The sequence below is a fragment of the Oenanthe melanoleuca genome, chromosome 6, assembly GCF_029582105.1.
Source record: "Oenanthe melanoleuca isolate GR-GAL-2019-014 chromosome 6, OMel1.0, whole genome shotgun sequence".
Taxonomy (NCBI): domain Eukaryota; kingdom Metazoa; phylum Chordata; class Aves; order Passeriformes; family Muscicapidae; genus Oenanthe; species Oenanthe melanoleuca.
Window position 1 is genome coordinate 32,524,146 of NC_079340.1, and position 26,895 is coordinate 32,551,040.

General features: G+C 42.0%; 2 protein-coding genes across 3 annotated transcripts in view; one reads left to right on the forward strand and one right to left on the reverse strand.

The window, feature by feature from the left end:
• DOCK1 (dedicator of cytokinesis 1) overlaps nucleotides 1–26,895 on the forward strand; it is a 242,045-nt gene that overhangs the window by 71,201 nt on the left and 143,949 nt on the right. For both annotated transcript variants that reach the window (XM_056494592.1, XM_056494590.1), the window contains exons 26-27: nucleotides 1,937–2,064; nucleotides 3,555–3,650. In XM_056494592.1, the coding sequence (XP_056350567.1) occupies nucleotides 1,937–2,064; nucleotides 3,555–3,650 (224 nt within the window). The remainder of the gene's footprint in view (nucleotides 1–1,936; nucleotides 2,065–3,554; nucleotides 3,651–26,895) is intronic.
• Nucleotides 7,471–26,895, reverse strand: part of INSYN2A (inhibitory synaptic factor 2A) — a 33,778-nt gene continuing 14,353 nt past the window's right edge. Inside the window, exons 3-4 of the mRNA XM_056494593.1 lie at nucleotides 15,162–15,233; nucleotides 7,471–10,618 (exon numbers count right to left, since the gene is read on the reverse strand). Of these exons, the coding sequence (XP_056350568.1) occupies nucleotides 10,435–10,618; nucleotides 15,162–15,233 (256 nt within the window). The 3' untranslated portion in view covers nucleotides 7,471–10,434. The remainder of the gene's footprint in view (nucleotides 10,619–15,161; nucleotides 15,234–26,895) is intronic.

Here is a 26,895-nt window from a genome sequence, read left to right on the forward strand (position 1 = left end):
TGCTGTTGCTTTGTTTTCCAAATGACTTCCAGCTGATTGCCAAGTGAGCTGTGGAGCTGCTGTAGTCTGAAAGGAAACCCACGGATTTTTCCATGAGGAATTGGAGTCTGTTGAATATTAGTAGACAACACTCAGCATTTATAAGAGTTCTTATTGTTCAGTTATGACTCAACTCACAGGCTGTGAAGTGGAAATAAAGTTACTGAGCACAGGTTAAATTTCTTTGGCCACATGAACATAATGAACCATAAAATAAATGCATTTATCAGTGTCTCAAGAAACAAAATGTTTTTATGACACAAATTTATGGTGTTTATTCACCTTCAGCAGAGCTCCTGTGTCTGTTCATTGAAGGCTTTTCCTTGGGTGCTGCTAATTGATAATTCCTGATGAGCATCCTGTGGTACAGATGAACTTTGATTCTTGACTTTGATGAATTCACCACAGGATGGATTTTGCTCTGGAGCAGATGTGGAATTACCATTGTGATCACTGTGCAGCAGATCCTGAGCTGGAAGGGATGTTCTGGACCTTGAAGGTTCCCCATTAATCAGTGAGGGCTGGGAGGTGTTTGTGGCAGGCAGGGTGATGGGGGTCCCCTTTCCTCCTCTGTGCTTCCAAGTGATCAGGGCAGTGTTTGCCAAAAGAATTCCTGGCAAAGATGCACTGAAAATCTCCTTGCAGGGAATGTCACCACAGCACTGGGCTGGGCAAGAGCCATGGAATGGTTTGGGTTGGAAGGGATCCTAAATCCCATCCCATTCCTCCCATGGCAGGGACACCTCCCACTGTCCCAGTGTCCAGCCTGGCCTTGGGCACTGCCAGGGATCCAGGGGCAGCCACAGCAAATCTGGGAATTCCATCCCAGCCCTGCCCACCCTCCCAGCCAGGAATTCCTGCCCAAAATCCCATCCATCCCTGCCCTGTGGCAGTGGGAGCCATTCCCTGTGCCCTTCTCTCAATATTCCCTCCTGTCAGGGAGCTGTGCAGAGCCACAAGGTCCCTCCTGAGCCTCCTTTTCTCCAGGCTGAGCCCTCCCAGCTGTTCCTCATCACCCTTGGGATGGTTTTCTGGAGTTCCCAGCTCATTTTGTCTCCCCCCAGTTGGGGCTGAGCAGCCCTGTCAGCTGCACCCAAGGCACCAGAGTGCTCTGTGCTGCTTGTGTAACTCAGCCCAGGCTCTGTGACAAATCTCTTTTTCTCCCTTTCTCCCAGCTCCATCCTGAGTGCCTCCCCCACTGATCAGAGTGGCCCCAGCCAGTGGAGCTCAGAGGTGACTCAGATACCAAACTGATCTCTGCCCCTCTCTGCCAGGGGGCTTGGCAGGGCTGGGAGACATCCTCCCCCCTCTAACTAGGGGCCTTTGGAGTTATTAAACACTGATTCACTCCCAGGCTTTGCAGAGACACTCCTGTGCCTTTCCTGCTGGGCTTGGGCTTCTTCCCCTCCCCTGCATTTGGGGAGTTCACACTACACGACCCCTCTGCCCTGCAGGGTTTTGCTGCATCTGTTTTCTCTCCATGTTAGTCCAAAATTCAGGGAGCAGCATATCCTGAAGTTTCCCAAATGCAGAGGCACAAGGCTGTGACCACAGAGCAGATCTGCAGAACTGAGCTGTTCACTGGGCTGACACTTATTTGGATAATTAGTAATTAATTTTGACCTGGTGATTCCCTCCGTGTAGGAACAGTCTGAGTACTTGAGCAAGGGAGTGTTTTTTTTTTCTTTTTCTTTTTTTTTTTTAATAACAAGAGCAAATGGTCAAAGGTTGGAGCAATTCAGAGGCAAAGTTTTTAAGGTGAGGTGAGGTTTTAGTTGAAAAGCTGGAAGTTGATTCATTTTTCCTGAATTTTTTTGGTGTGTCTTATGTAAGCACTGAAGCACATCAGCCTGAAGGCCCTGAAAACTGTGTTTGTAACCTCATGTTTTGTGTGCAGACTGCAGGGAAATCTTGCTGCCAACAATGACAGACCAGCTCAAGTATCACTTGGAGAGACAAGAAGATTTGGAGGCTTGCTGCCAGTTGCTGAGTAACATCCTGGAAGTGCTCTACAAGAAAGATGTGGTGAGTGTGGGGTGGCTCTGTGATGAGTAACACTTCACAGAAATTGTTTCAGTAATGTGGATTAAGCAGGTAACTCTTGAAGCTTTAGTTTTTTTTTGTTTTTTTTTTTAGTATAACATCCTAACCAGCCTTTTCTAACTCTGTTTTCCAGTGGTAGGATGTATTGTCCAGCACAGCACTTGTTGTTTCTCAGGCACATCCAGTACAGCTTTTCTGGCTAGGTAGTGAATAAATAAATATCCTTAGGAGTTAAACCTTCCACATTTACTGTGCCTGGCCTCTTCCAGGTGGAAAATGCTTTGGTTTGGTGGTTTTTCTCTTCTCCCACGGGCATTTTGGGAAATGTGCATTTGAGTTGAATTGTTGCTGACATGGTTCCCAGAGTGCAGCATGTGTAATATCCTTTTTTTTTTTTTTTTTTTTTTTTTACATAATGCTCTCGTTTTTTGCTTTCTCTTGACCTCCACAAACATACAAACACTGGTGCTTTGCCAGAGAGCTGCAGTGGTTTGATGCTCTCCTAAAATTTGTGCTGCTGCTGCTGCCTGAACAGTGCTGTCTAGAATATACACTAATTCAGCTGGAAAGGACCTCAGGGGTCAGTACTCACATCCTCTCTGGCATCTTATTTAATTGTGTATTTTTGAGGTTTGCTCAGATTTTTTTTTTTTTTTGTTTTTGGAAGTAGCTCTGTCTGCCTGCTCTAGATAGGAGGTTGTTTTACAGGAGGAATTTGGTTCTGGCAGCTTGGCTGCTCCTGCCACTCTTTCTTGGCTGCTTTTCTCTCCATGGTAGGAACTCACCTGCAGCTCCAGCCTCCCCCAGGCTGATCCTGGCAGCAGGAGCAGCTCCTGGGGAGTTTGTGCTGGTGATGGATTGTCCTTCAAATATGCAAATCTATTTTTCATCCATAAAGTAAAAGATGGGAGCAAAACTCATCTGTTTCTTTTTCCTTATTGTGTTTTTGGCTTCATTTTTTGCCCATCATTGTGTGAAGTTTCTGGACTTGTCCTTAAAAGCTGCTTGGAATAAATATTTTATTTTAACTCTTTCAAAAGTAGTGATTGCTTCTACATTCTGACTGAAATTGGCAGATCCTTAATGAGAGTTTTGCTTTGCTTTTCTTTTCCTTTTAATTGAGCTGTTGCAGAACAGCCCCCTCCCCATCTGGTGATGCCTGTGAGGGTTTGATGTTGGAAAAATGACTTGGGGGAAGAAAATTAATGGATAACTAAATGTCATAGGCTGCATTTCCAGGGTCTTGGCTTTTCATTGACATTGTTACAGCACTTTGTAATTTATCAGTAACTTGTATTACCAAAATAACACTTTGTTCAAGTGGGTCGAGACTCCTTCCCTCCTTTTGATGGACAGCAAGTGATGTTTTATTTAATTTTCACCAGACAGGTGGGTTGAAAAGCAGCACAGATGGTTCAGTTGTGCTGGTGTCTGCTGTCTGTAGCCATCACAGGTTTATCCCTTGTCCCCAGGGCCCCACACAACGCCATGTCCAGGTCATCATGGAGAACCTGCTGAGGACAGTGAACAGAACTGTCATTTCCATGGGACGGGACTCAGAGCTCATTGTGAGTAAACTCCAGCACCTCTGTCACCTCTTCCTGAGCTGCCTGTAATAGGATTGCAATCCCAGGTGACCACAGCAATCAAAACCTCCTCCCTCTCTCTCTCTGTGTGCTCAGGAAGCTGGAAAGCACTGCCTGGTAATTTTGCTGTGGTTGACACACAGGAAGAGTAAAAAAAAAAAAAAATGCTTGAGAAATACCTGTGAGCAGGTGATTAGCCAGGATTGATATTTGTGTGCACCAAAATGATGTAGTGTTGGTAATTAGCCAGCTGAGAAGTGTGGAAATGAGAGTTGGCTGTTACTCCATTACAAGCATTTTTCTTGTCTTTTTGACTTAAACTGAGATAACCAAGGTAAGTGTTCAAATGACTGAAGAACAGAGGCCAAAATTATGTTCAGAGGGGAAAGACTGATGCAAGTGACCCTACTGACTTAACACTGTGATTTCAGAGCCTTATACCTGAATTTTTCCACTGTTAATTAATTAATATTGGACTAAATAATGAAAAAAATAGTGAGGCCTGCTGATTTCTGAGATGGGGATAGATCTCAGTGTGGTTTTGGGAGTCTCTCTGTGTGTTTGCCTTTGCCTTGTTTCTTTCTCAGCTGTCTGCATGTGGCAGCTGATCTCTCCAGGTCTGTGCTGTCTGTGCACTTGTCCCTCAGCTCTGCATCATCTGGGTCAGTTTGGCTCAATGCACTCATTTCTTACCACAGGGTTAATTGTCAGTCACAAAGATGAGTCCATCAACAGCTTGGTTTTTTTAATCTCCTCTTTCCTTCTCAGTTTAAATTCTCCCTGTAATTGCAGACAGTGGTATTGACTTTTACAGGGCTCTGTGTCCTCAGCACATCTTCCTCACCTGCTGCCCATTTCCTTGGTATTTGGGAGTGCTCATGTTGGCAAATCTGCTGCTGTTTCATTTTGTCTTTGGTGCATCATCCACTGGCTTTAGTTTTGATCTTCTTGTATCACTTTGGTTTTTGTTATAAAGAAGGGATAATGGATCTCCAGATCAAGCAAGAAGTGAGAGAATCCCAGGATGGTTTGGGCTGGCAGGACCTTAAAGCTCATTCTGCTCCACCCCTGCCATGACAGGGACACCTCCCACTGTCCCAGGGTGCTCCAAGCCCTGCCCAGCCTGGCCCTGGGCACTGCCAGGATGGGAATCACAACCTCTGTGGGGAAACTGTTCCAAGCAGATCATTCCTACAGAAAATTCCAGGGGTGCAGTAACAGTGCAAGGAAGTCCAAGGACTTGTGTGTTAATTGAACTTCCTCAGTTTCAGGCTGAATGTTAGTTAATTATTGTTTTGCTGAACGTGATTCAGGTGATATTTCAAATGTTAATTATGCCTTTAGCAGTTAGCAGAGTAGATTTGAAAACTTTGTGTGTGTTTGAGCTCAGAACAGTGATATTACAGATCTGCATTGTGCTCATGAGCACAGCCTGGAATCCCTGCACACACAGCCTCTATAATCAGCTAATGAACACTGAGATTTCAGGCTCTTTTTAATGAGTACTTTCTCCTACCTTACAATGCAGCCTTTGCTGAAGAGATTCCCCTGTTAAATAACCAGCCACAACTCATTTTTGTGGTGTCAGCAAAGGAGGAGGAGGAAAATGAATAATAATAATAATTAAGAAGCACAGCCTGACTTGTCTTGGATGAGATTTGGGTTGAAACAATGCAGTGATTTTTCTTTTTGTTTAGTTTTACCTGTAGTGGAGAATTAACCATACAGGATGACTGGAAGGAAGGAATTTGAAATGTCTGACAGAGTTCAAGTAAAGATAATTTCTTTAAAAGAAATAAAATACAGGACATAACCAGTTTTTTTTTTTCTATAAATAGAAGTGTGTTGGTGTCCTGAAGCTGGCATGTTTTCTCCTTGGAAAAATACTCAGTGACACCATCTCCATCCAAAACCTGATGTTGCATAATGCAGTTTATGAACAGTGGAGGAATGTCAAGGATTTCAGTGCTCAAGTGAAAAGTTTTAATTACAGGATGAGCCTTTTCTGCAGAGTTGAACTGGAAGTATTCTCCCCTTTGGCTGTGCACATTTGGTTTTCACATTTTTCCTCCTTAAATGTGGGTTCCTTGATAAAATCAAAAGCAATTTTTGTCCTATTCCTTAAAAAAGAATTACCTTGAAATAAGAGACCAGTTGCAAGGAGAAGAACCAGGTATTAAGTAACATGAAGTACAAATAGTAAGTTTAGAATCTGATTTGATGATAATTTTTGTAGCAAAAGAATTTTTAATCCTCAGTGGTTTGGACTGTGTTTCCCTCTGTGAGTCTCACTGGTGGTTTTTACTTGATCCATTTACTGAGTAGAAGATTCTATTATTATTATTGGTATTTATTTTCTATAATGGTTCTGTTATTAGTCCAGGGTGCTGAGCTGTCCTGCTTCTCCAAACTGCCTGGTTTGGGTTAATTTTGCTCCTGCCTTGAGCTGCTGCTGCTCCTGGCACAGTGAGAAGTCACCTGGAAAAAAAAAACACAAAAATTTCCTACTGAAGAAAAAACAAATTGAGCACTTCCTTGAGCCTTTGGAAGGGTGCTTTTAAACCATCTCTTTTTAAACCATTTCTTGCCTTTCCTGGTGGCTTTTGGTCAGTGTTGGGTTCCATGTGAGGCATGTCAGCTTCCTCCAGTGAATCAGGACAGAGCCTTGCTGGCAGCTCCAGGATGATCCATGGCAGCAGTTTGGGAGGTGCCTCATTTCCAAAGGCAAGGAAACCAAGCTCTTCCATTCCTGACAGATCTCCTGGCCTAGGGGAGGACTGGGGTTGGAACAAGATGCTCTTTGAGTCCCTTCCACCCCAAACCATTCCATGTTCCTCTGGTTTTAATTTCCAAGAGTGTGTCCTGAAGGAGAGTGGCTCTGGAAAACATCTGGGGGAGCTGGGGGAACAAAGTCAGTGCTGTGACCAGGAAAATGGATTATTTTGGGTTTTTGGGAAGCAGTGGGCAGGACTGTGGTGTTGCTGATGAATGGAACCTTCTCCACTTTGCTGCTTTCCCCTCTGTGCTCTGGGATGAGGTGAAAGCAGAACAGAAATGATGCAGGAGCCATCAGGAGGAGGAAAAGGAGTTTGTGGAATCTGTCTGAGGTTTCTGGGAAATCTCTGTGGGGTGCAGGTGACACCTGGCACAAGGAGAATGACAAGGGTCATGTAGAGCAGAGTGGCACTGATGGGGGAACTCTGGCTAATCAATTAATCAATCAGTTAATCAGTCACCATGGTGGATTGTCCATCTCTCAGCACTTGCAGGCTGGAGGCTGTAAAAGAAAAGCCTGAAATCAGAGTTATTGATGATCACAGGAGAATTCTGGGGCTGCAGTTGGTTATTCAGGAGTTCAGTCTGGATGTAAATATCTTCTTAAAATCTGTCCAGGTCAGTTTTCACGGATTCCAGAATGTTGGGGATAAAACCTTGTTTTTTCTTCACCAGACTTCTTCCATGTAAAAATACTTTGCTTTATTGAGTCACATGATTTCTTCTCTTTCAAAATCATTTGAAATTACATATTGCAAGCTAATTTCACTGAAACTGAAGTGGTGTTTGGATGGTGGCCATGGTTTTATTCCATCACTAATACTGAGCTTTTTCTGTGCTGTCAAACCATCCCTGTTGCATTCCCTACCAACATTTATAGGAACAAGCTGCACTCACCTAAACAAATGGACACATTTGTAGCACTCCAGTTATTTTAATGAATCACAGATGGCTTTTATGGAATATTAAAAATCCTCATGCAGTCCCTTTCTGTTCTCACAGACAAAATGGTGTTGGTGCAGTTGGATTTTTAGTGGCAGTCTGGTTCAATTCCAGCTCAATTCCAGCAGCAGTATATAATATGTGGTAATACACAGGTCCTGGTATAATCTAACAGCTGACTTGGTTGGGAAGTTCATGAAAAATTACCTTATTTGATTGGAAAAAGTGATTTAACCTTTAAAACATCAAGTGGAATTAAAGGCATGGACAAAAATTTTGCATTTTAGGCAAGAAAAAGCAAACACTTTGTACCCATGGTGGGACTTTCCAGTTTTAATAATAACATTTCCTTTTTCAGTTTATCCTGTTTTTTTAAAAGTATTTTTACAGTTATTTTTGTTTTAATCTTTAGAAAGCCAAGTGCTACTCATAGGAACAGTGTTTTCCTCACAGTTCTGAACCAAAGAATGCAACTGTGCTGTGTGGAAATTATAAGGACTCAGCAAAGAGCAAGGGATATAAAATCACTGCAGTATTTATTGGCTAAAAAGTATTTTGAAGCAGGAGATGGGAGAAGTGCAGCTAGAAAATGAGTGTATGAAGTGCAGGGATTGCCAGTGAATCCAGCAAAGCCACATTGAAAATAAAAACACATTTTCCTCGTTAGAACCTCCAAGATCTTCTACAAGAGGGTGAAAAAGCTCTGTCACATTGAACTAAAAGCTCTAAAGAATTAGGATTTTTTTTTCTCTTGGTGTCTATCTAACCTGAGCCTGAGTGATTCTAAAGGCAATACAATTATGATACATTTTACACACTTGCAAAAACATTTTATTACAAAGTACATCGGAGGGGACCAGAGAACACCAGATGTCAGTTGGAAGCAAGACTCTATGGTTAATGTCAGCTTTCCCCAGGTTTAAAAAAATGTAAAAAATTAAAAATTTGCAACTTGTTAAGAAAATAGCCTGGACATGTACAGAACACGCCGTGAGAACTTTCCCTTGGAGCTCTTTGTTTTTCCAGCTGGAGTTTCCTCCCTCTTGTGCCGTGATCCAGGAGCTCTGGATCAGTCAGGAAGCACAGCCAGGGTTGAGGCAGGCTCCCTGCTCACACAAAGCTGCTGAGGGCTGGCACTGAGGATTTGGGAACTGATTGCCACAGAGAGATGCTTGGTTTAATTTCTTTCAAAAACCCCAAACACTGTTAGCATGGAGGAGTGCATTAGTCATTAATGGGATTTTCATCATGAATACTGTATTTTCCTTCTGTCCATGTTTGAGATTCCTTTCTGCTTAGAAGAAAAAAGGTATTTTTTTTTTTTGTTAGGAAATATTCTAAGCCATGTCATGTGGGCTGTCTTGTAAACAGTTCTATATTTTAGTTAAAAACAATATAAAATACATGAAACATGGGTTTTTCCACATGAAACAATGGCACTTCCTTCCTGGTGTACAGGATCACCTTCCTAATCCTTCAACTCCCACCTGAGGATTTCAGGATTTGCTTCTGTGCAAGAGCTCATAGCCCTCTTGAAGGTTTACTGCAAATATTGAGCTGGCCATAGGCATCTTCTGCATTTCTATTCCTATTTTCACTTGCTTTTCTTGTTCTTTGGGGGGAAAAAAATTAACTTGTTTTCCTCCAGTTTTCTCTTGGGAACAAACTGGATGCTGAGCTAAGAGGAGAAACAGTGTAAAAGAAAAACACTTCCCTAAATTTTTAGTATGTGCAGATTAATGATGATGCACCTAAAGGCTGAAGAATTTCCTGCTGCTATAGGGGATGCAATTTCTGACCCAGTTGGGCACATGACACTCAAATTATCTGAAATCCTTGTGGAAACAATCCCAAACCAAAACAAAAGACAAGATTCCCACTCCCTGGCCACTTCTAGCATGAGGAATTTTTCCACCAATGATCATTTTAGATGCAAGTTTAATGACAGTACCAAATACTTAAAGGAAAAGTTGCAGTTTATAAGTCAGAACAAAATTTTAAGTGCCATTTAAAAAAAAAACCAAACCCAAACCAAATTAGGAAATATCTGATTCCCATCTCTCCCTTAAGTGTTTCAATTACTGAGTACAATTAATAGATCGAGATATAAATTATAATAAGCTGGGAAACCCATCTGAGAAGCTTAATAAATAAATAAATAACGTTTCCAATTTCACATCCTTCCAAGCAGTGCTGCATCCTCAACATCTCCCAGTGCCTTCTGCAGTAGTGGAGAGGTTTTTCCAAAGACTGTTAGAAAAAAAACTAACCCCTGGCGAGTGCCAGCAATCCAGATTGGGATGGGGCTGGGTTTGTTCTGTGTTGTTTAGACCTTTCCAGGGTGATGCAGAGGGGTTGTCCCATGGACCCTGTGAGCTGGAGGTGCTTTTAAAGGCTGGGCTGGATTTTTGGGAGGTTTCTGGCTGCTCCCCTGCTGGGGCTGAGCAGCAGTGGTGGTTCTGGTGGTGAGGACACAGCTGAACCAGAGATGATGCTGAAATGTGGGAGTGTACATCGCATGGAGGCAGAGAACACGCCACAGTCACGTCTCGGACATGAGAAAATTGTGCTTTGTCCAGGAATTCTGTGCTGAAAACTGCACTCCCCAATCAACATGGAGCTGTAAAACTCAACACCACTGCCAACATAAGGCTTGCTGCTTGTTCTTCCCCCTGCTTGTTGTCCAGAGACAACACCCCAGGCCCCCAGCAGCCTTTGACCATTCCCGTGGGGCAGGATCCCGGTTTAACGGGTCAGAGCACGACTCTCAGACCTGACAAGGGGGGAAACAGTTTTACTTCCCATCTTGGTCCAAATTCCCATTCAGCTTTTACATCCCACACTGGCAAGCTGCAGGTGGAGGTGGGCAGGGGTTCCCCAGCCTGTGCTCCTGGGCACCAGTCCCTCACTGCAGTTGGTGCCCACGGTGAGAGCTGCACGCTGCCCTCGCCCAGGACACTCCTCCTTCCACCACACCCTCAGGGCTGGTGGGCACAGCTCCAGACACTTGTCAGAGAAGGCCTTGAACTCCACACCTCATGGACTTGGGTTAAAGGAACCAGAGTTTCCATCTTCCATGCTTTTTTGATTCAGTTTTGGATTTTTGCTTGGGAGTGGAGGAGTAGCTCTCCTGAGAATAAGGCAAAGGTGCAACCTGAGTTTCCTCAATAGGATGAAGTTTTCTCAAAACTGGCTGTAGTTTATCTTCTTGCTGTTTAAAATCCAATTCCACACTGCAAATAGGAGGAAAAAAGCACTCATTAATTATGATGATAAAAACAATTTAATTAACCCAATGTCTAAGTGCTTAATTTATGGGAGTCAAATAATAAATAGTTCTTGCACAAAAATGGAAAGGGGAAGTTCAAAAACGGATGCTACAGAAGAAAAATAGGGATGGAATTGTTCAGCTTTTCCCTGCTGTTAAGGACAGTCTTGAGGATTATGGCAGAGGTGCTGGGAAGTGACTGAACACTAGACATACATCTTTTTTTTTTTGTGGAGAAATGATTTTTGAGGACTTCCAGGCTCAATTCTCCCTTCTGAGATGTCAGGGTGGCAGCCAGGCATGTGCATCCTTGTTCTTTGGGGGGCTGGCCAAAAACAAAGAGGCTGTCCCAGCAATTCCTTACCTGAGCTGTTCCGTGCCACTTTTACCATGGAAAAGATCAGGTTTGTGTTGCATGTGTAAACTCATATACATATGTAATATAAATAGATAAATTAAAAAGCAGTTCTCCTTTCTAGTGCATCCTTGCTTTCAGAAAACAGGCTGAAGCTCTAAAATCCTGTCCTGAATTCCAGACACTGTCACCTACAAAATCCTTCCAGCAATAAAGAACCACAACTGAGATGAAATTCCCACCCTTATTATAAACCAAAGGAACCATGGTATGAAATGGAGCAAAAATCCTGTCTGATGGTGGAAACTGAATTTTGGCCCCTGAGAAATACCCTGGAACTTGGTGGGTTCAGTTGCTCATGTTCTGCACTGAGGCTGTTCCTGTCTCTTACAGAATATTTGGGGTTGGAAAGGACCTTTTGAAGGATATCTCCCTGTTGCAGTGGAGCCTCTGGATATCAGAGGATGAATTTAAAAGGGTGAAATTTTGGGCATTTGGACAGTTAGATTATTTATTTCAAATTGTCTTGAGCTTTGTACTGGCTGCTTTCATCATTACCTAAATATGAAATTATTATTCCTGGACTTGAGTTCGCTTTTACTTAGGATTAAATATGTTTTCTGAGGTATTCCTGCCATTGCTTGTTTGGAGTTAACCACTAAAAAAATGAGATCTGATTCCCCAGGTCTCATCCAAAAAGAGATTATTTTAAACTTCAGTTTAAGAAGGAGAGCAGGGATATGGCACAGAACACCTGCAGCCATTTCAGAGGGAATTCTCCAAAAGAATCACTGAGGTTGGAAAAGACCTCCAGGATTTCCAAGGGGAAATTTGGGTGGACTTCACACAGGCTCTGTAAACTGAGCACAGAATGTCATCTAAAACCCTCTGCTGATTTAGGTGGGGTTCCTTCTCCTCTTAGGAATCAGAGATGCTGAGAGAAGGAGAAGGAGAATTTTGTGCTTTGTTTTTTTAACAGCTGATGATTTTGACTATGTAGACTCCAGAAAGGGGTGCTGGAAAGGTGTCAGGTCTTTTTACATCTGGCTGTGTCCAGTTTGGTGTTTGGTTTAAGTGAAATTTCATTTTTAGCAAAAGGTTCAGCATTTCAGTGATTTGGATAAACTTCTTAATAACAGAGAAGAGAAATACATTAGGTAAGAATTCAAACAGAGTATTTTACCCATTGCTATATTTTTAATGAATCAAAAGCTGTTCCAAATGAAAAGGATTTTAAAAATTTCTGGAATTATAGAAGGTGAATCTTCAGGAGGCAGCTGCATTGGTGCAGAAGCACCTTCCAAACCTACTGATTAATATCCCTCCTTGTTAATGAAAACTAATGTTGTCTTCACTGATCACATGTTCTGTGTGCAGTGTAGCTGGCAAACACCAGTTGGTTTGAGAAGTTCAGCATGAACTCAGTGCTGAGGTGTGGTGTGCAGCTCATTGGGAATGTCCAGCACAGGAGTCCTGTCAGTGAGACAGAGAAACTCTTGGAATGAGGGAGGTGCTTCTCTAACAGCTCACTAAATCTCATTTAAAGTGCAGCATTTAGCATGTATTGTATCTGGTTTTTTTTCTCAGTGTAAAAATTTTTTTTCTGGGGGAAAAAAAGGCTCTGGCATTGCCAGAGTTCATTTTAACTCCTTTTAAACATTATTCTTGCAGGGAGGCTCTTAAGAGCTGCTGGAAATTTCTGTAAAAAAAAAAAGTGGTTATAAAACCCCCTTGCTGAAGAGAGTAATTTTTTATATAATCAATTTCTATTAAAGATAGACTTCAAGAGAAAAAAAAGCATCTTAATTCTGGTCCATCTGACAAGCCCCATGTTATTGCCTTTTGCTGCTGCAGCACAGATCAGCTTTCAGCTCTTTTCATCCAAGGGAAATATTTTGCTTCTGAAGGAAAAAACATTTGTGTTATTTCAGCCTTTGGAACTGTAAATTTTGTAGAATAATTGATTAATGTCCATCAGCATCAATTTATCCAGCACTGGAGGTGTTTTAATGGAATTGCTCCATGGGGCAAATTATTTGATTGCAAACTTAGGCTCTAATTTATCCCTCTTTGTGCTGCAGAAATAAGACAAAAACCTGCATTTGTTTTTTAAATTTTCACATATCTTTCTATATTTTACTCTTTAATTTTTTATCAGTCATATAAAATGCTACTAATCATCATCAGTGACAGATTCCCAGAAAGGTTTAGTTTGGAAAGAACCTTCAGGATCATCCAGTTCCAACCTTGCACTATCCCAGGTTGCTCCAAGCCCCATCCAACCTTGCCTTGGCCACTTCCAGGGATTAAATTCAGCAAATATTCCATATTTGTAGGGACTTCTTAGTATTTTTGTTATGGAGCTGCATTCCTGAGCTTGATTCTGTCACCTGTCACAGCTCTGCCAATCCTGTTCTGCTCAGTGCTATTTCTGTCCCCTCAGCATCTCCAGGTGTCCTTTTTCCAAATGACCTTTTCCTGAAATATCCTCCCTGCCACGTGCCTCTTTTCACTTTCAAACTTGGATTTTGTCCCTTAAGCCAGCCCATAATAACTCCATTAACTTAATTATCCAGGACTCTCCTGTTCTCCTGGCATTACACACAGAGATGGGAATTATTTGCTGCAAAAGCATTTTCTTCTTTAATAATATAATCATATATTTTAATAGACTGACATTCTGAACAAGCCCTACAGAAGCAAGAAATTAATCTTAGATATTATTTAATAGCACAAACCTTGGCCTGACACACCTGGTCAGGACATCCTAAAGCTTTGATTCCCTACATATTGTTAAATATTGTTAAATTTGGAGCACAGAGTCAGAGTTTTTCCATGTTTAATGCCTATCCCAAATTCTTCCTCCAAACAGGAGGTTTTTATCAACCACTACAAGCAATAGAACTGTTTGTGATAAATATTTCAGTGTTTTCTCCCCCAGAATCACTATAGACTTAAGAGGTTTGCAACCCAAACTTCCCATTTAAGGGAGTTTCAATGCTGTGTATCAGTGCTGTCCTTCCCAGGAAAACTGGGCTCAGCAGAATCAATTAGCAGCCCTTGGATGATTTTATTTTGACACCACCCTCACAGGGAAGGATTTTTTCCCAAAATGCAATCCATCCCTTCCCTGTGGCAGTGGGAGCCATTCCCTGTGTCCTGTCCTCTCCAGCTCTCCTGGAGCCCCTTTAGGGGACCTGAGGCATTGATGTGATGAATTTTCTGGTTTTGACAATATATGTTAATGAGTTCACTTTTGGATGCAGGCAGCAGTGAAGCTTTTCTAATTTAGTTGCTATATGAGGGATCAAAAGCAGAATTTGAGGAGTGAGAACCACTGGGATTAAACATATGGGCTGTGGGAGGGTTTGGAGCAACAAGCTCTAGATATGGATGGATTTTCTTCTTTTCCAGCACAGTCACACGTTGTTGTCATGAATCATTTGAAGGTTTTAGCTGCTCATGATCTGTGATTACTGGAGAATTGCTGAATCAGAGAAATTTGGGTTCAGGATGGAGTTGCTGAGGGGTTTATCACAGGATCAGGGAATCACAGAAGGGTTTGGGCTGGAAGGGACCTTAAAGCTGATCCCATTCCAACTCCTTGGGCAGGGACACCTCCCACTGTCCCAGCATCCAGCCTGGCCTTGGGCACTGCCAGGGATCCAGGGGCAGCCACAGCAAATCTGGGAATTCCATCCCAGCCCCTCCCCACCCTCCCAGGGAGCAGTTCCTTCCCAAAATCCCATCCAGCCCTGACTTTAAACTGTAGATGGGATCTGTATCTGGTTCTCTTTGCTTTACAAACCCTCTCTCCAAATGACTTCCCAAGTCCAGTTGTTCTTGCCATAAAAATAAATATAAAGCAGGAACTGAAATGTATAAAAGTAAGTTTGAAGTTGGCTTGGTCAGAAAATCCTAAATACCTCCAGCAAATGAAAACCAAATCTCACACCTTACAACACTTTCCATCCACAGCTCTGTTGCCCACAGTTTCTTTCTGATTCAGACTCAGGTGTTGAATTTTCTGACTTCAGTGGAGTTCAGTTTCTCTTGTGTTGACTGGAACATCAAGGCCAGTCCCTGAGCCTGCATTAGGGACTGAATCATTGCTTTCTCCCAGGAAAAAAGGGAATATTGGTATTTAACCTACCTGTAGATAATGCATGCACTGTTCCTGCACGTGTCACAATTGGCTGTGTCCTGGCCAGTCCGATAGGAAAGCCTGCAAAGACAAGAAATGAAATCAGTAAAAAAAAAATCATTTATTTTAACAAGTTTTGGCCTTCCATGACCATTTTCATAATAACCAGAATTTCAGGATTTTTTTTTTTTTTACCTTGAATATTGAATACAAAAATCCAGACACTGGGAAAATAGCATCAAAAATGGCACATTCAGCTTAAACTGAGAAGTTACTCTTTGGGGTGGATTAATATTTTCTCCACTTTCACTCTAAGCAAACTCCGGGTATTAAACAATAAATCAAAACACACAATCCATTGTATCAGGAGGAGTGTACAGACTATTATAATGCAAAATAGGATCTGGTTAGGAATTTTTTGCCTCTCAGTGAGGTCTGAAGATTTGTTGTTGGGATGTTCATGTGTTAAAAGGAAGAAAATGCCTTTGAAATGACATTTCCTGTGCTCCCTTAGCCTGCAGCTCTGCTTTGTCACACTCTGGTTTGAAGTCTCTTGCAGCAGTGACTTCTCATTTACCTGTGCTTGTCTCTGCTGTGCTCACTTTTAATTAAAAAAAGGTTTTAAAGGTACTTTTTTATACATAGGAATTTCATTAAAATAAATATATTTCACTAAAATAGTTGACTGTGAACATGAATGTTCTGGCACGCAGATGAGTTAAGAATGAAAATTGTTAATTCAGTATTTGTGCATTGGTACTTAGATTTTTCTTTGTAAAAGCACAAATTTAGGCTCTTTCAAAGTTAATTTTAGTTTGTAAGTGCTGGCAACATTTCTCCAAAGTTGTTTTTAGAAGAAGTGGGGCAATAATTTGTCCAGGGAACTCTGGAGATGTGGAAAATAGATGCAGTCAGGATTCCTTCAGAGAATGAGGCTCTGCCCTGGAGCCCAGGCAGTTCAGCTGACTGACCTCCAATTATTCAGGGCTGCTTTGCTTAACCAGAGGCATCTCTGCTCCTTCCCTGTCCTTGCAGGGACAGAGCTCCTCTGCTGCCCTGGCAATGAACAAAAACCAAAAATCCAGCATCTGAAAAAAAAAAAAAAAAAAAAAAAAAAAAAAGCCTGGCTTAATTTTTACCTGACAGAATATCCAGCCTGTGCAATATCAAGTGTTAATGGGAAATTCTGCACCCACTGTTTGATGTGCCTGTCCCCAAGATGAGAAATGAGCATTTCTGAAGTGCTGCAGGCTGCTTGTGTAGCTCAGAAAATGGTCAGCTGGGCCTGTGTCAGTTTTCTTTCTGATGTTAAGGATGATCAGTGGCTGGGGTGGTGGCACAGCCAAAGGCTCTGGGGCTGTGGCTGCAGCTCTGGGCACTGTGGTGGCACCAGCAGAAGTTCAGAAGAGGGTGAATCCACTTCTTTTAAGAGTTTTTTTCCTTCTAAAAGCAAAATCCAGTGTGGAGTTCTTGCTCTTTTAGATGGTGGTTGCTGTTTGGCCTCAAAATTGCTTTTTAATCAGAGGAACATGCTCAGATTACCAACACTGCTGATTTTTAACATCACACAAAAGCCACATGACAGAGCCATGGAATGGTTTGGGTGGGAAGGGACCTTAAATCCTCCCCAGTGCCACCCCTGCCATGGCAGGGACACCTTCACTGTCCCAGTGTCCAACCCCAATGTCCAGCCTGGCCTGGGGCACTGCCAGGGAGCCAGGGGCAGCCACAGCAAATCTGGGAATTCCATCCCAGCCCATCCCCACCCTCCCAGTCAGGAATTCCTTCCCAAAATCCCATCCAGCCCTGTTGTCATTTTCCCAACCTGAAGAATGAAATTTGAGATAAATTTAGTGTTGGAGGTAATATAAAAGTGGATTTTTATTGAAGTCTTTCAGGGGCAGTTATGAAAAGATGTCTACAAAAATCTACCCTCACAGTGGTGAGTACATTTTTACAGGTTTTAGGAAATTAGCATAATTAATGAAAGTACTAATTAGGAGGACAGGTGGTGATGCAGTTTTCTCTAGGTTAAGTCCCTTTTCTGGAGTTAGGCACTAAACTGTATTTTGTCCATGAAATGTATCTTGAAGAGTTGTTCTCAACCTTGGTAGTTGAGAAAACCAACAGTGGGAAGAACCAGGATAGGACAGGGGTCTTGTATTTCTCAGGGCTCGGAGCTCTGGAATTTGTGCTGGTTTTTTGTCTATTGGAAAATTATTGGGAAATTAGCAATTAATATAATAGGTTACAGAGCTCCAAATATATGTGCAGAGAATACAGAGAACATAGAAAAGGGAAAAAGGCAAAAAACAAAATGGTATCAAAGCCACCCTCCTTCAGATGTGCAGAGGAATTAGTAAAAAGCAAAATCTCCATTTGGTGTGCTCTTCCTTATGGGAAAATCCCCAACCTTGGGTTATATTTGCTGTTATCCTCTCTAAGAGAAGCATTTCCTGATTTTCATTTCCTCTCTTCAAATCTTCCAGAAGCTGACATTCTAGTTGTCCCTACTATGAACCTGAGACTTGTAAAATGTTGTGGGGTTTTTTTTTTTTTTTTCAAGCTATTGATCAGCTCCTAAAAGCCCTAACTAAAGATCCAACATTTAAAGTCTCCAGATGGGCTGGGGAAAGCCTTTATTTACTGAGGACATAAAGAACAGTCAATAGCTGCCTTCAGAGGGATGTGGCTCTGCTCTTTATAGGTGAAGCCATAAACACTCTGCTGGTGCCAGCTTGGTTTGGTTTTTTTTATTTAAAGTTGTTTTCCAGCTGGGACATTTTCATTCATCTTTGCAGTCCTGCAAAGAGTTGGAACTGGATATCTTTAAGGTCCCTCCCATCCCAAACCATTCTAAGATTTGATGGTGTTTAAATGCACAATAATTCCAGATTTCCATGTACTTAAAAACATATTTGCTGGTATAAGGCTGACTAGTTAAGCTGATGTAAATGGTCCTTGAATGTGAGTATTTAAAAATGAGATGATTTTTGGGTGATGAATTTGAAATCCTGATCTCTCAACTGCCACATTCAGCTCTGCTTGGTTTCAGCATCTTTGCAATTCTCAGTCTTCAGTGGTTATAATGATACATTCATTTTCTAGGTGGATTTAATTCTTGATTAAATTTTCTTAAAGCACTTTTTCCTTACTGAGTATTTTCAGCTTTTCAGAGATGATTTTTACATATTTTCTATTATTTCCTTCTTTATTGACCCTGTTGAATTCCCTGAAAGCCCCAAGAACACTCCATGGTGTCCCAGTGTTTGGTTTCCATCTGGCAGTTGCAGAGCTCTTTAGCCAGGACTAAATTATATGAGTGTTAGAACAGTATAAATTCAATTATTTCTATAAAAATTAAACTCCTCATGAAACAAATTCTGTTGTTGATACCTCAGGGCTTTGGACTTTTACTTTCTTGTTTCCACATAATTATCTCCACAAACAACTTGCATGGAATTTGTCTGCTTCACTCCAGCATGGATTTCACTACTGGCACAGCATTTCCATGCAGATTTTAGGCAATGAGGTTGATTTTCAGTGAGAAAACTCTGAAAAACAGAGTTTCCATCAACTTTAACTCCTAGGGATGATTTGAGAGCAGAGTCTGGGTACCAGGAGGAGAGCAGAGTTCTAGGTGATGATGCTTTCCTTGTGCCAGGCAGTGTTTTGAGTGAGCTGCATTTTTTCCTTCCTCCTAAAAATAACTTGGAAAGCATTCCAGTGTAGGAGAGAGACCAAAAACTTTGTCCTTCGTTAGTGAACCAGTTGTTATTTTTGGTAAGAATAAATTCTTTCAAATGTCAAGCCTTTCACAAAGCAAAGTTTCCTACAGAAAATCTGTCACCTCTTTTTAGAGAAATGCAAGTTGGCTTTGGCCTGGTGTAGATCCCAGGGGTTGTTCCTGGAGTTTCAGGTGGGTTTGGGTGTGATGTGTTCTGATCTCCACTGAGGAGCAGCTGGTGCTCCTCTGTACCTCAGATCCTGCAGAGCTTGGGCAGGTCATGGAATCCCAGAATCCCAGACTGGTTTGGGTTGGAAGGGACCTTAAATCCCATGAAACTCCCTGGGCAGGGACACCTCCCACTCTCCCAGGCTGCTCCAAGCCCTGTCCAGCCTGGCCTTGAAGGTCCTGGAGCAAGGATTGATGTCGTGAGTTCAGTGTGTCTGTCTGCATCTCCCCTTGGAAAGGAGATCTCATCTCCAGTTTTTCACACTTTTTTCCATATTATTTTCAGGAGACTTTCACTTTCTGACAGGGTTGGGCATTTTTTGGTTTTTTTTTGAGCATTCTAAGCACAACCTGAGCTTAACCTCAATTAACACTCCCAAATATTAAAATACCATAATGAAGAACAGCCATTTTGCTGACATGGGCTGACAGGAACTAAGAATAGGCTGCAGTTTTCAGAGCAGCCTGAGGGAATTGCACTCTCTAAATCCCTGTGAAACTCAGAACTTGTGCACATGCTGGAGGCTTTTTTTTTTTTAAATACCAACTTTACATAAAAATCTTTGCATTTTAATATTATTTTGCTTGTATAAATTAGAGAGACCCCATTGAACTGGGAGATCTGTGAATGCTGATTTTTTATTCAATGGGCATCTATTAAAAACAAAGAAAAAAAACCACTAAAAGTGATTTAGAAGGATTGATCTGTTAGATCTGGATGTCCTCCCTTCTCAGGGAATACTGGATATTAACTGAGTGTCCTTAATGGCAGCATTTTCCAGAAGTGGCTGTGATGAGTACAGAGCAGGGTGATCCTGATGCTCCTCACACTTTTGATAGATTATCACCAGCAAGGAGGATGAACAGACTTCAAGAATATTTGTTTTGGTTGATGTTTGTTATTTAAATATAATGAAACAAATGATCTTAAGCAGGCAGTGAGCCTTTGAAGTGTTTGAAGTGACAGTTCTGGCCTTGCTCAGAGGAAGTGCAGGCCCTGCTTCTCCTGAAGTCTTTGTGTTAATGTGAGTTGTTTTATTATTTCCTTGAGCTGCTGGTTTGGGTTGGGAAGGATTCTAAAACCCACCCAGTTCCACCCCCTGCCATGAGAGCACCTTCCACAGACCAGGATGCTCCAAGCCCCATCCAGCCTGGCCTAATGTTGGCCATCTTTACTGAAAAATGCTTCAAAAATCAACAGTTGGATGGAGAACTTCTCAAAATCTTTGTTTCCCACTCTGAAGTATTACAGAACTGGTAATTCCAGTAACTGTGCTTCAAGAGAAAATTTGAATTACTGTGATGAGCATAATCTGCCTTTTGGCACAATGAAATGACTCCACTTTGTCACCAGAGCTTTAGTTGTCCTTTTGACTTGAGGAAGTCATTTTTCAGCCACATAAAATGCAGAAAAATCTCTTGTATATCTTTTGCATCTTATTTTAGGTTAAAATAAATCCTGCTTAGCCCTAGAGGTTTATTCTGCCCTAGGAAAGATTTACTACTTTAGTTCAGTGGGAAACTCATACAAACACATTTTTATCAGCAAAATTGGGTTTTTAGTGGATGAAAACATCTTGTTCCTTGAAGAACTTCAGATTCTGCCCCCAAAACCAGGTCTGGGCAGGTCTAAACCACCTTGGGCCAGCCTTTGGCTCCTTTAAAGGTGTTCTGAAAAGTCACTTTCAAAGTAGAAAAATGGTTTTAACCTTTTTGCTGCTGTGTTTCCCTGAAGTTGCTAATTAACCAATTAGCAGTTTGCATTTAGAGCTGATAAAAATCAGGATGGGTGTTGTGCTTCGAGGAATTACCCTGAGGCTCTTCTGGAGAACATGGATTTGTTCCATGTGTTTCAGGGTCTGGTGTGCTTGGCTTATTTTTGGTTTGCCTCCTAACTGTTTATCTATTTTCTGTGGATTTGTTGTCTGGTTTTCCTGTTTCCCTTTGTTTTGTTTTCCCCTGGGAGCACTCAGAGGTCACACAGGTCTGAGTGATCCCAGCTTTGTGCTCCTGGGTGGTTTTCCAACTAAGGATTAACTAAACCTTAATGAAAACATTTTTTCCTCTCTCCAAAGCTCATCCCATTGCACCCTCTGCCCTGGACAGAGAGAACTTCCACAATCCCAGGCTGCTCCAAACCCCATCCAGCCTGACACTCCCACACGGAACACTCTTCTCTCTCTTTATTCCAAGGCTGACATTATTGATTTGGCTTCTGAAAAGACTCCTTTGCCATGTACAGAAGCTCAATGGTGAGATTTTCCAGGCTCTTTCCAAGACAGTGGTTTGTCTTTTGCTGCATCCTGACAGTTGGAAGCAGATGAGTAATTTGCTTTTTGAGGTATTTGCACTGTGGGCGTACGGCACGACTCCCACAACAGCAATTCAAGTGTTTTCACCCTGTAAATACATTCTGTTCTATACTCAGGTTAGTCAGGAGTGGGGTTTTTTAAAATAAATATATACTTCAACAGGACTGTTATTTTTAAAAAAACCCAGTGAGAATGAAGAGAATTAAAATGTATTTCAAGTAAAATCACAAAATCTTACAGGAATTAGGTGTGTTCGAGGTCAAACATCTCTCCTGAATATTTGCGCCTTTGTTGTCTCATCAGAAAAATCAGGCGGATGATTAAAATGTCAGCTTGTGGTGTTAATAAAATTCAGGGAATTTGCTCTGGTGGAACAGCAGCTGCACTGCTGGTGTGTAATTCTTAGGCCTGGCACTTCCAGCAGGTTTTCTGGGACACATCCATGCCTGGGAACTCCTCACTTCAGTTTTCCTCAGGCCACAGATCCCAGGATGTGTGGGCTGGGAGGGACCTTAAGGATCATCTCATTCCACCCCCAGGTACCTGAACCAGCTCAGGTCTCCATCATCTCCCAGCTTTTCACCTTCAGTTCCCTAAATGTGCTGCACAGGAGCTTTTTTAAGCCTGTCCCAAATCTGGAACCTGGGGTAGCTGGAGCCTCTGCAGTTTAAAAACAAAGCTCCTCTGTCTTCAGACAAGTCTTTTTCCTCCTTTTTGCCATTTTTCCTCAGTCAGGATGAGAGATAATTGTACCTTTGTGCAAGCACAGGGGCTCAGGAGGAGGTGTCAATTAGAAATCAGTTGTTTCATCTCCTGGTGAAGGAACAGCAGTGAGAAATTTAACACTGTAAAGCTCATTTTGGTCCCATTTTTTACAGGCTTGTGGCTCTTCATTCTGATACTGCCAACAGCCAAACTGCATATTAAAGGATTATCCTAATTGTGAAAACTTGATAATGCCTTACCTTCAATCATTTTAGTTTTTTTTTTTAAAAAAGACTGATTTAGCAGGAAAACTCTCCTTGCACTTGTAGGATTTGGGCAGCTTGGTGACTTTGGGAAGCTTCTGACCCATGGTAATTCCTTTGGATATATTTAGCAAAAACATGGTTTGCTTACACTTTTTTTTAGTCTTTCATTAATAGACTCCATCAGTGTTTCCAGATTTGAATTGTGGGGATTTGCTTTTATTGCTCTTTGTGTCCCTGCAGCCACTCTGCTGGAAAAGTCCTGAACCTTAATTTCACTCTGAAGCTGCTGATCCCAGGCTGGAACAGGGAAGTGTGGTGGGGAATGAGATTTCTTCTTGGTTTTAAAGTCCAGTTAATAGCAACCAGATAGAAATCAAATTGTTTTTCTCAGTATTTCAAATACATTTCCATGGAGTTGTGCCCATACAGTATATGCAGATAAAAAGCTGGGCTACATCAGCAAAATAAGTTCTATTTTCTGAGATTCAGAACATTCCTAGTGGCATTTTTTTGGAGGAAACAGAGTATTAATACCAAGTAACTCTGCTAAAAAGATGATTCATTTTTATTTTTTTTTAATGTTCATTCCACATTCTGGTTGTTGTTAAGTGTTTACTTTTCCATTTTTTCCCCTCATTTTTTTGCTGAAAACCTCCCACCACTCTATTCTTCACAAAGGATTGATAGAAAATGGTTCTGACAGCAGAGTTATTTAAGAGCTCTCTATCTTCCATGTTATAGTACCCAGGTACTCTGAATTATTACACATTAATGCTCCAGGATGTCTGTGAACTGTGAGACTTTGCCCTTTTTATCTACTCTGACAGTCTGATCTCAAACTTGGATTATCAGCCCCAGAATAAATGTGTCCAACTCTAATGAAAAATCCTGTCAAAAATATAAATCTCATCGTGGTTTGAAGGCCTGTGAAATACTGTGCTCTGAGATACTCCTGGTACCTGCCTTTGGAGATCCAACTCCAAATGGGTTTTAGGGAGCTAATTCAGAAAAAAAATGGAAGGTGATAAAAAAATAGAATTTGAGGTTTAAAAAATGGCATTTGAGCTTAAAACTTGGGTGATGCTGGATTTTTTACCTTCAGTGATACTGGATATTTCAGTGATCAGTCTTATCAGCTTTCATTGTTTGGCTGGTTTGGGATTTTTTTTTTTACTTAAAAGAATTTTAGTAGGAGAGGTCAAGGGGATCCCATGGCCTGGCAGCAGGTTTTGGAATATAATAGTTCAGTGGTGAGGTGTCAGTGTGTGCTCCAGCTGTGCCTGGGGAGCAGGAAAGGGCTGGTTCAGAGCTTGGAAAAACAAATTTCTTACAGTGAGGGCAGGGAAATGGACTTTTGGTGTCTTAGTACTGCTCCTGCTTTGGGTTGAGTGAGCAGCACTCAGCCATCATTCCATCAAGGATCACAAGATCCACAAAGCTCTGATTTTACACAAATTGCTCCTTTTTTCTTGACTAAGGAAGAGACATCCAAGGAGAAGTCCTGGCTGTGCCTCAGGAGGGATTGTTGAAATTTCTGAGGTGTTTGGGAATGATCTGTAAATGGTGCACACCCCAAAATACAGCAGCTCCAGTGAGAGAAGGGAGGGAAGAATTTAGGAGGTGGCTTTGGGCTAATGAAATGAGTGTGAGCATTTCAGGATGGATGGATATGGAAAGGTCACAGCAGGAAATCAAGGCACTCATCACAGTCCTCTTCCCAGGCTGTTCTTAGTGTCCCAAAACCCAGAGTCACTCAGAATATGACACAGTTTGTGCATCCCAGATGCAATTTGCTCTATTCTTTCTGCTTTTCATGTATTTATTTCTAGGGAGCTGTCTTTTGTAGTTAAGCTTATCTGTTGTTTCCCTCCATTTCCAGGTGTTCTCATAGAAATGATCCTGTTACACCTTCCCTTTGCCTGTAATTGAAAAAAAGCAGAACAAAACCTCCAGGGGGGACATCCCAAACCAAGTCCTGTCCTGGCACATCACTGCCAAAGGCTGTGCTTGCAGAGGCTCTGCTCTTTGTAAACTCTTCTAAGCCTCCTTTTCTCCAGTGTATCAGGAGCTGCAGTTTGGAGGGCAGGGTTGTTCCTGCCTTGGTTTGCTCTGGCTCCTGGGCTGGCTCCTGGAAGGGAGCAGAGCAAACAGCCCAGGCCATCATTGCTCTGCCTCCCTGCCTTTGATTTGCCATCCCTGCTGAGCAGGAGGAGCAGTCTGGGTGACCTTGAGCACCAGTGCTGCTCCCTGCTCTGCTCTTCCCTTGGGTGCAAACCTCCAGACACACAATATGGGCTTGTTTTCTGCTCAGAAGTGAGAATGTGAGAAACAAAAATCCCTTAGTCATTGAAAAACGTGCAGGGACATTTAAATTCCATCCATGACAACATGTTCTCTCAAAGGCTCTTCGAAGGAGTTTGTTGAGAGCTCTTTAAATTCCTGAACCACTGCTGACTAATAGAGGAATATAAATGAGCTCTGAAACAGGTTCATTTAACTCTTGTCTAATGTGTAGCATTTGGCCTGGCAGAGTCAAAATACTGTGACTTGTTTTTGTGTGGCAAATTGAGCACTTTGTTTATTAAAATTCTGATTTGTTGTATAATGAGGAGGGCCCAGATTACTGTTCTTTCCACGGGAAGGATTTAAAGGGCAGGTCACTGCTGTTCTCCAGCAGCAAAGTAATTCTGATTATGTGCTCATCTTCTGTTCTGTATTTCACAGATCTTCATTAGCCAGGTTTTAGAATGATTAACTTGCAGTTTGCTTGCAGTCCTGTCAGCCTTAGTGATGCTCCACACATTTGGCTTCCTAAATTCTCCATCTGAAGACAGACCAATATGTCTGTAAAGTGAGATCACTGATAATTTATCAGAACAAAACCAGAGCATAAAGCTGGGTTTGTGTTGTAAGGCTACACCCTGCATCATGTAATATTCAATGTTTTTTTTAACTCTGAGCTGGGACTCTTAATTGAAGCTGCAGCTCTGCACTTCCTTCATGCATGACTTAAGGCATCCAGCAATGTTTGCTGGGATGTAATTTGCTTTTTTTTGTAGAAGCTTCCACAGAGAGAGGTAGAACAGCCATTTTGCCAGAGATTTAGTAAATAATGATGCACATAATACAGAATTTTAATGTCCTTTGATATTGGGAGGGGGATCACAGTTTTTGTTTCTCCTCTAGCTCCAGTGGCTTTCCCCTTCCCTTCAAGCAGAGTTGAGTGCTGGCTGTTGCTAATTGCAGATGATGGAGCACTGACATTTTCAAAAGCACACATAGATGATAGGCACCCAAAGGATGAGACTGCTGCCTTCAGAGATGCTGCTACAATTCTGCTGGCATCGACTCATTTAGTGATGAATTGCAGTAATAGCAGTTCAGGACCTACAGCATATTAGTGAAAATGAATCCACTGAGCACCAGTCCCACAGCACTGCAACAGCACTTAAAGAACACTGATTTCCTTAAAGGCAGAAAAATCTGATTAAGAAATTCAGTTGGGGCTTTGTGTTTTGCTGCTGGTGGTTTGGTTTTTTTTAATTTTATTTTTTTTCCTTTACCAGCAGTGTGTTATTTGTATTTGTTTCTTGTAGCATGTTATTCTAAGGAATTTAATGTACATCAGAAAAGCAGGTGAGTTCCATAAATGCAAAACGTTTCTTACTGTTCTAGCAGATGGAAGATGCTACAATGAACAGCAGAACTGCTTTAATTTCTTGATCTATACTGACCTAAAACCTGGTTCTAGCAGGAAAAAAAAGCTCAACATGCTGGCACTGAGGAGATACATAATAGTTTACACAGGGTCTGTGGCAAAGATGTTGTAGGATGAATGCAGCAATTGGCAAGAATTATTCTAATAAAAGGATGGGGCTGCCTATTATTGCAGGAGTTGTGTAATTTGAGGGAGCTGGGGATAAAGACAGGCTCTGTGTTAATGATGTGGTGGTGTTTGCAGGAGAACAGAGTGTTCTCCCAGCTCTGAGAGAGGGATCACTGCAGAGATCCCCAGCACAAAGCTGTGCAGTCTCCTTCCAAATCAGCAACAGCCACCAAATCAGAGAGGTCTGGAATGCAGGGACTGGAAAATATGCAAGTGTGCATCTGCCTTCTTCTCCTTCCCTCCATGTCTGGGACATGTCTGGAGCCTGTGCAGGAGCAGCTGAAAGCAGTGCTAATGAACAGGCTCTTCTTGGTCACATGGAGTCCTGTCAACTCCAGGGCACAGGTCTGAGTGTCTAACAGGCTGTAGAGATATTCTGAACTGGGATTTATGGATAATTTCCCCATTTTAGGGCTAATACAGCTTTGTAAGGCTGACAGCTGCAGAGGAATTATTTGAAGACAATCCTGGATAGTTTGGCCAAGATCAGTTTTGTGCCAAGGGCAGGGGTACACTCCTCACACTGGCTGCATGAACAGCTCTGCTCTGTCAGGGCAGTAAAAAATCTGTGTTTGCTGCACCTGTGGCTGTGCTATCTTTGGGAAGGGATAAAATCTGG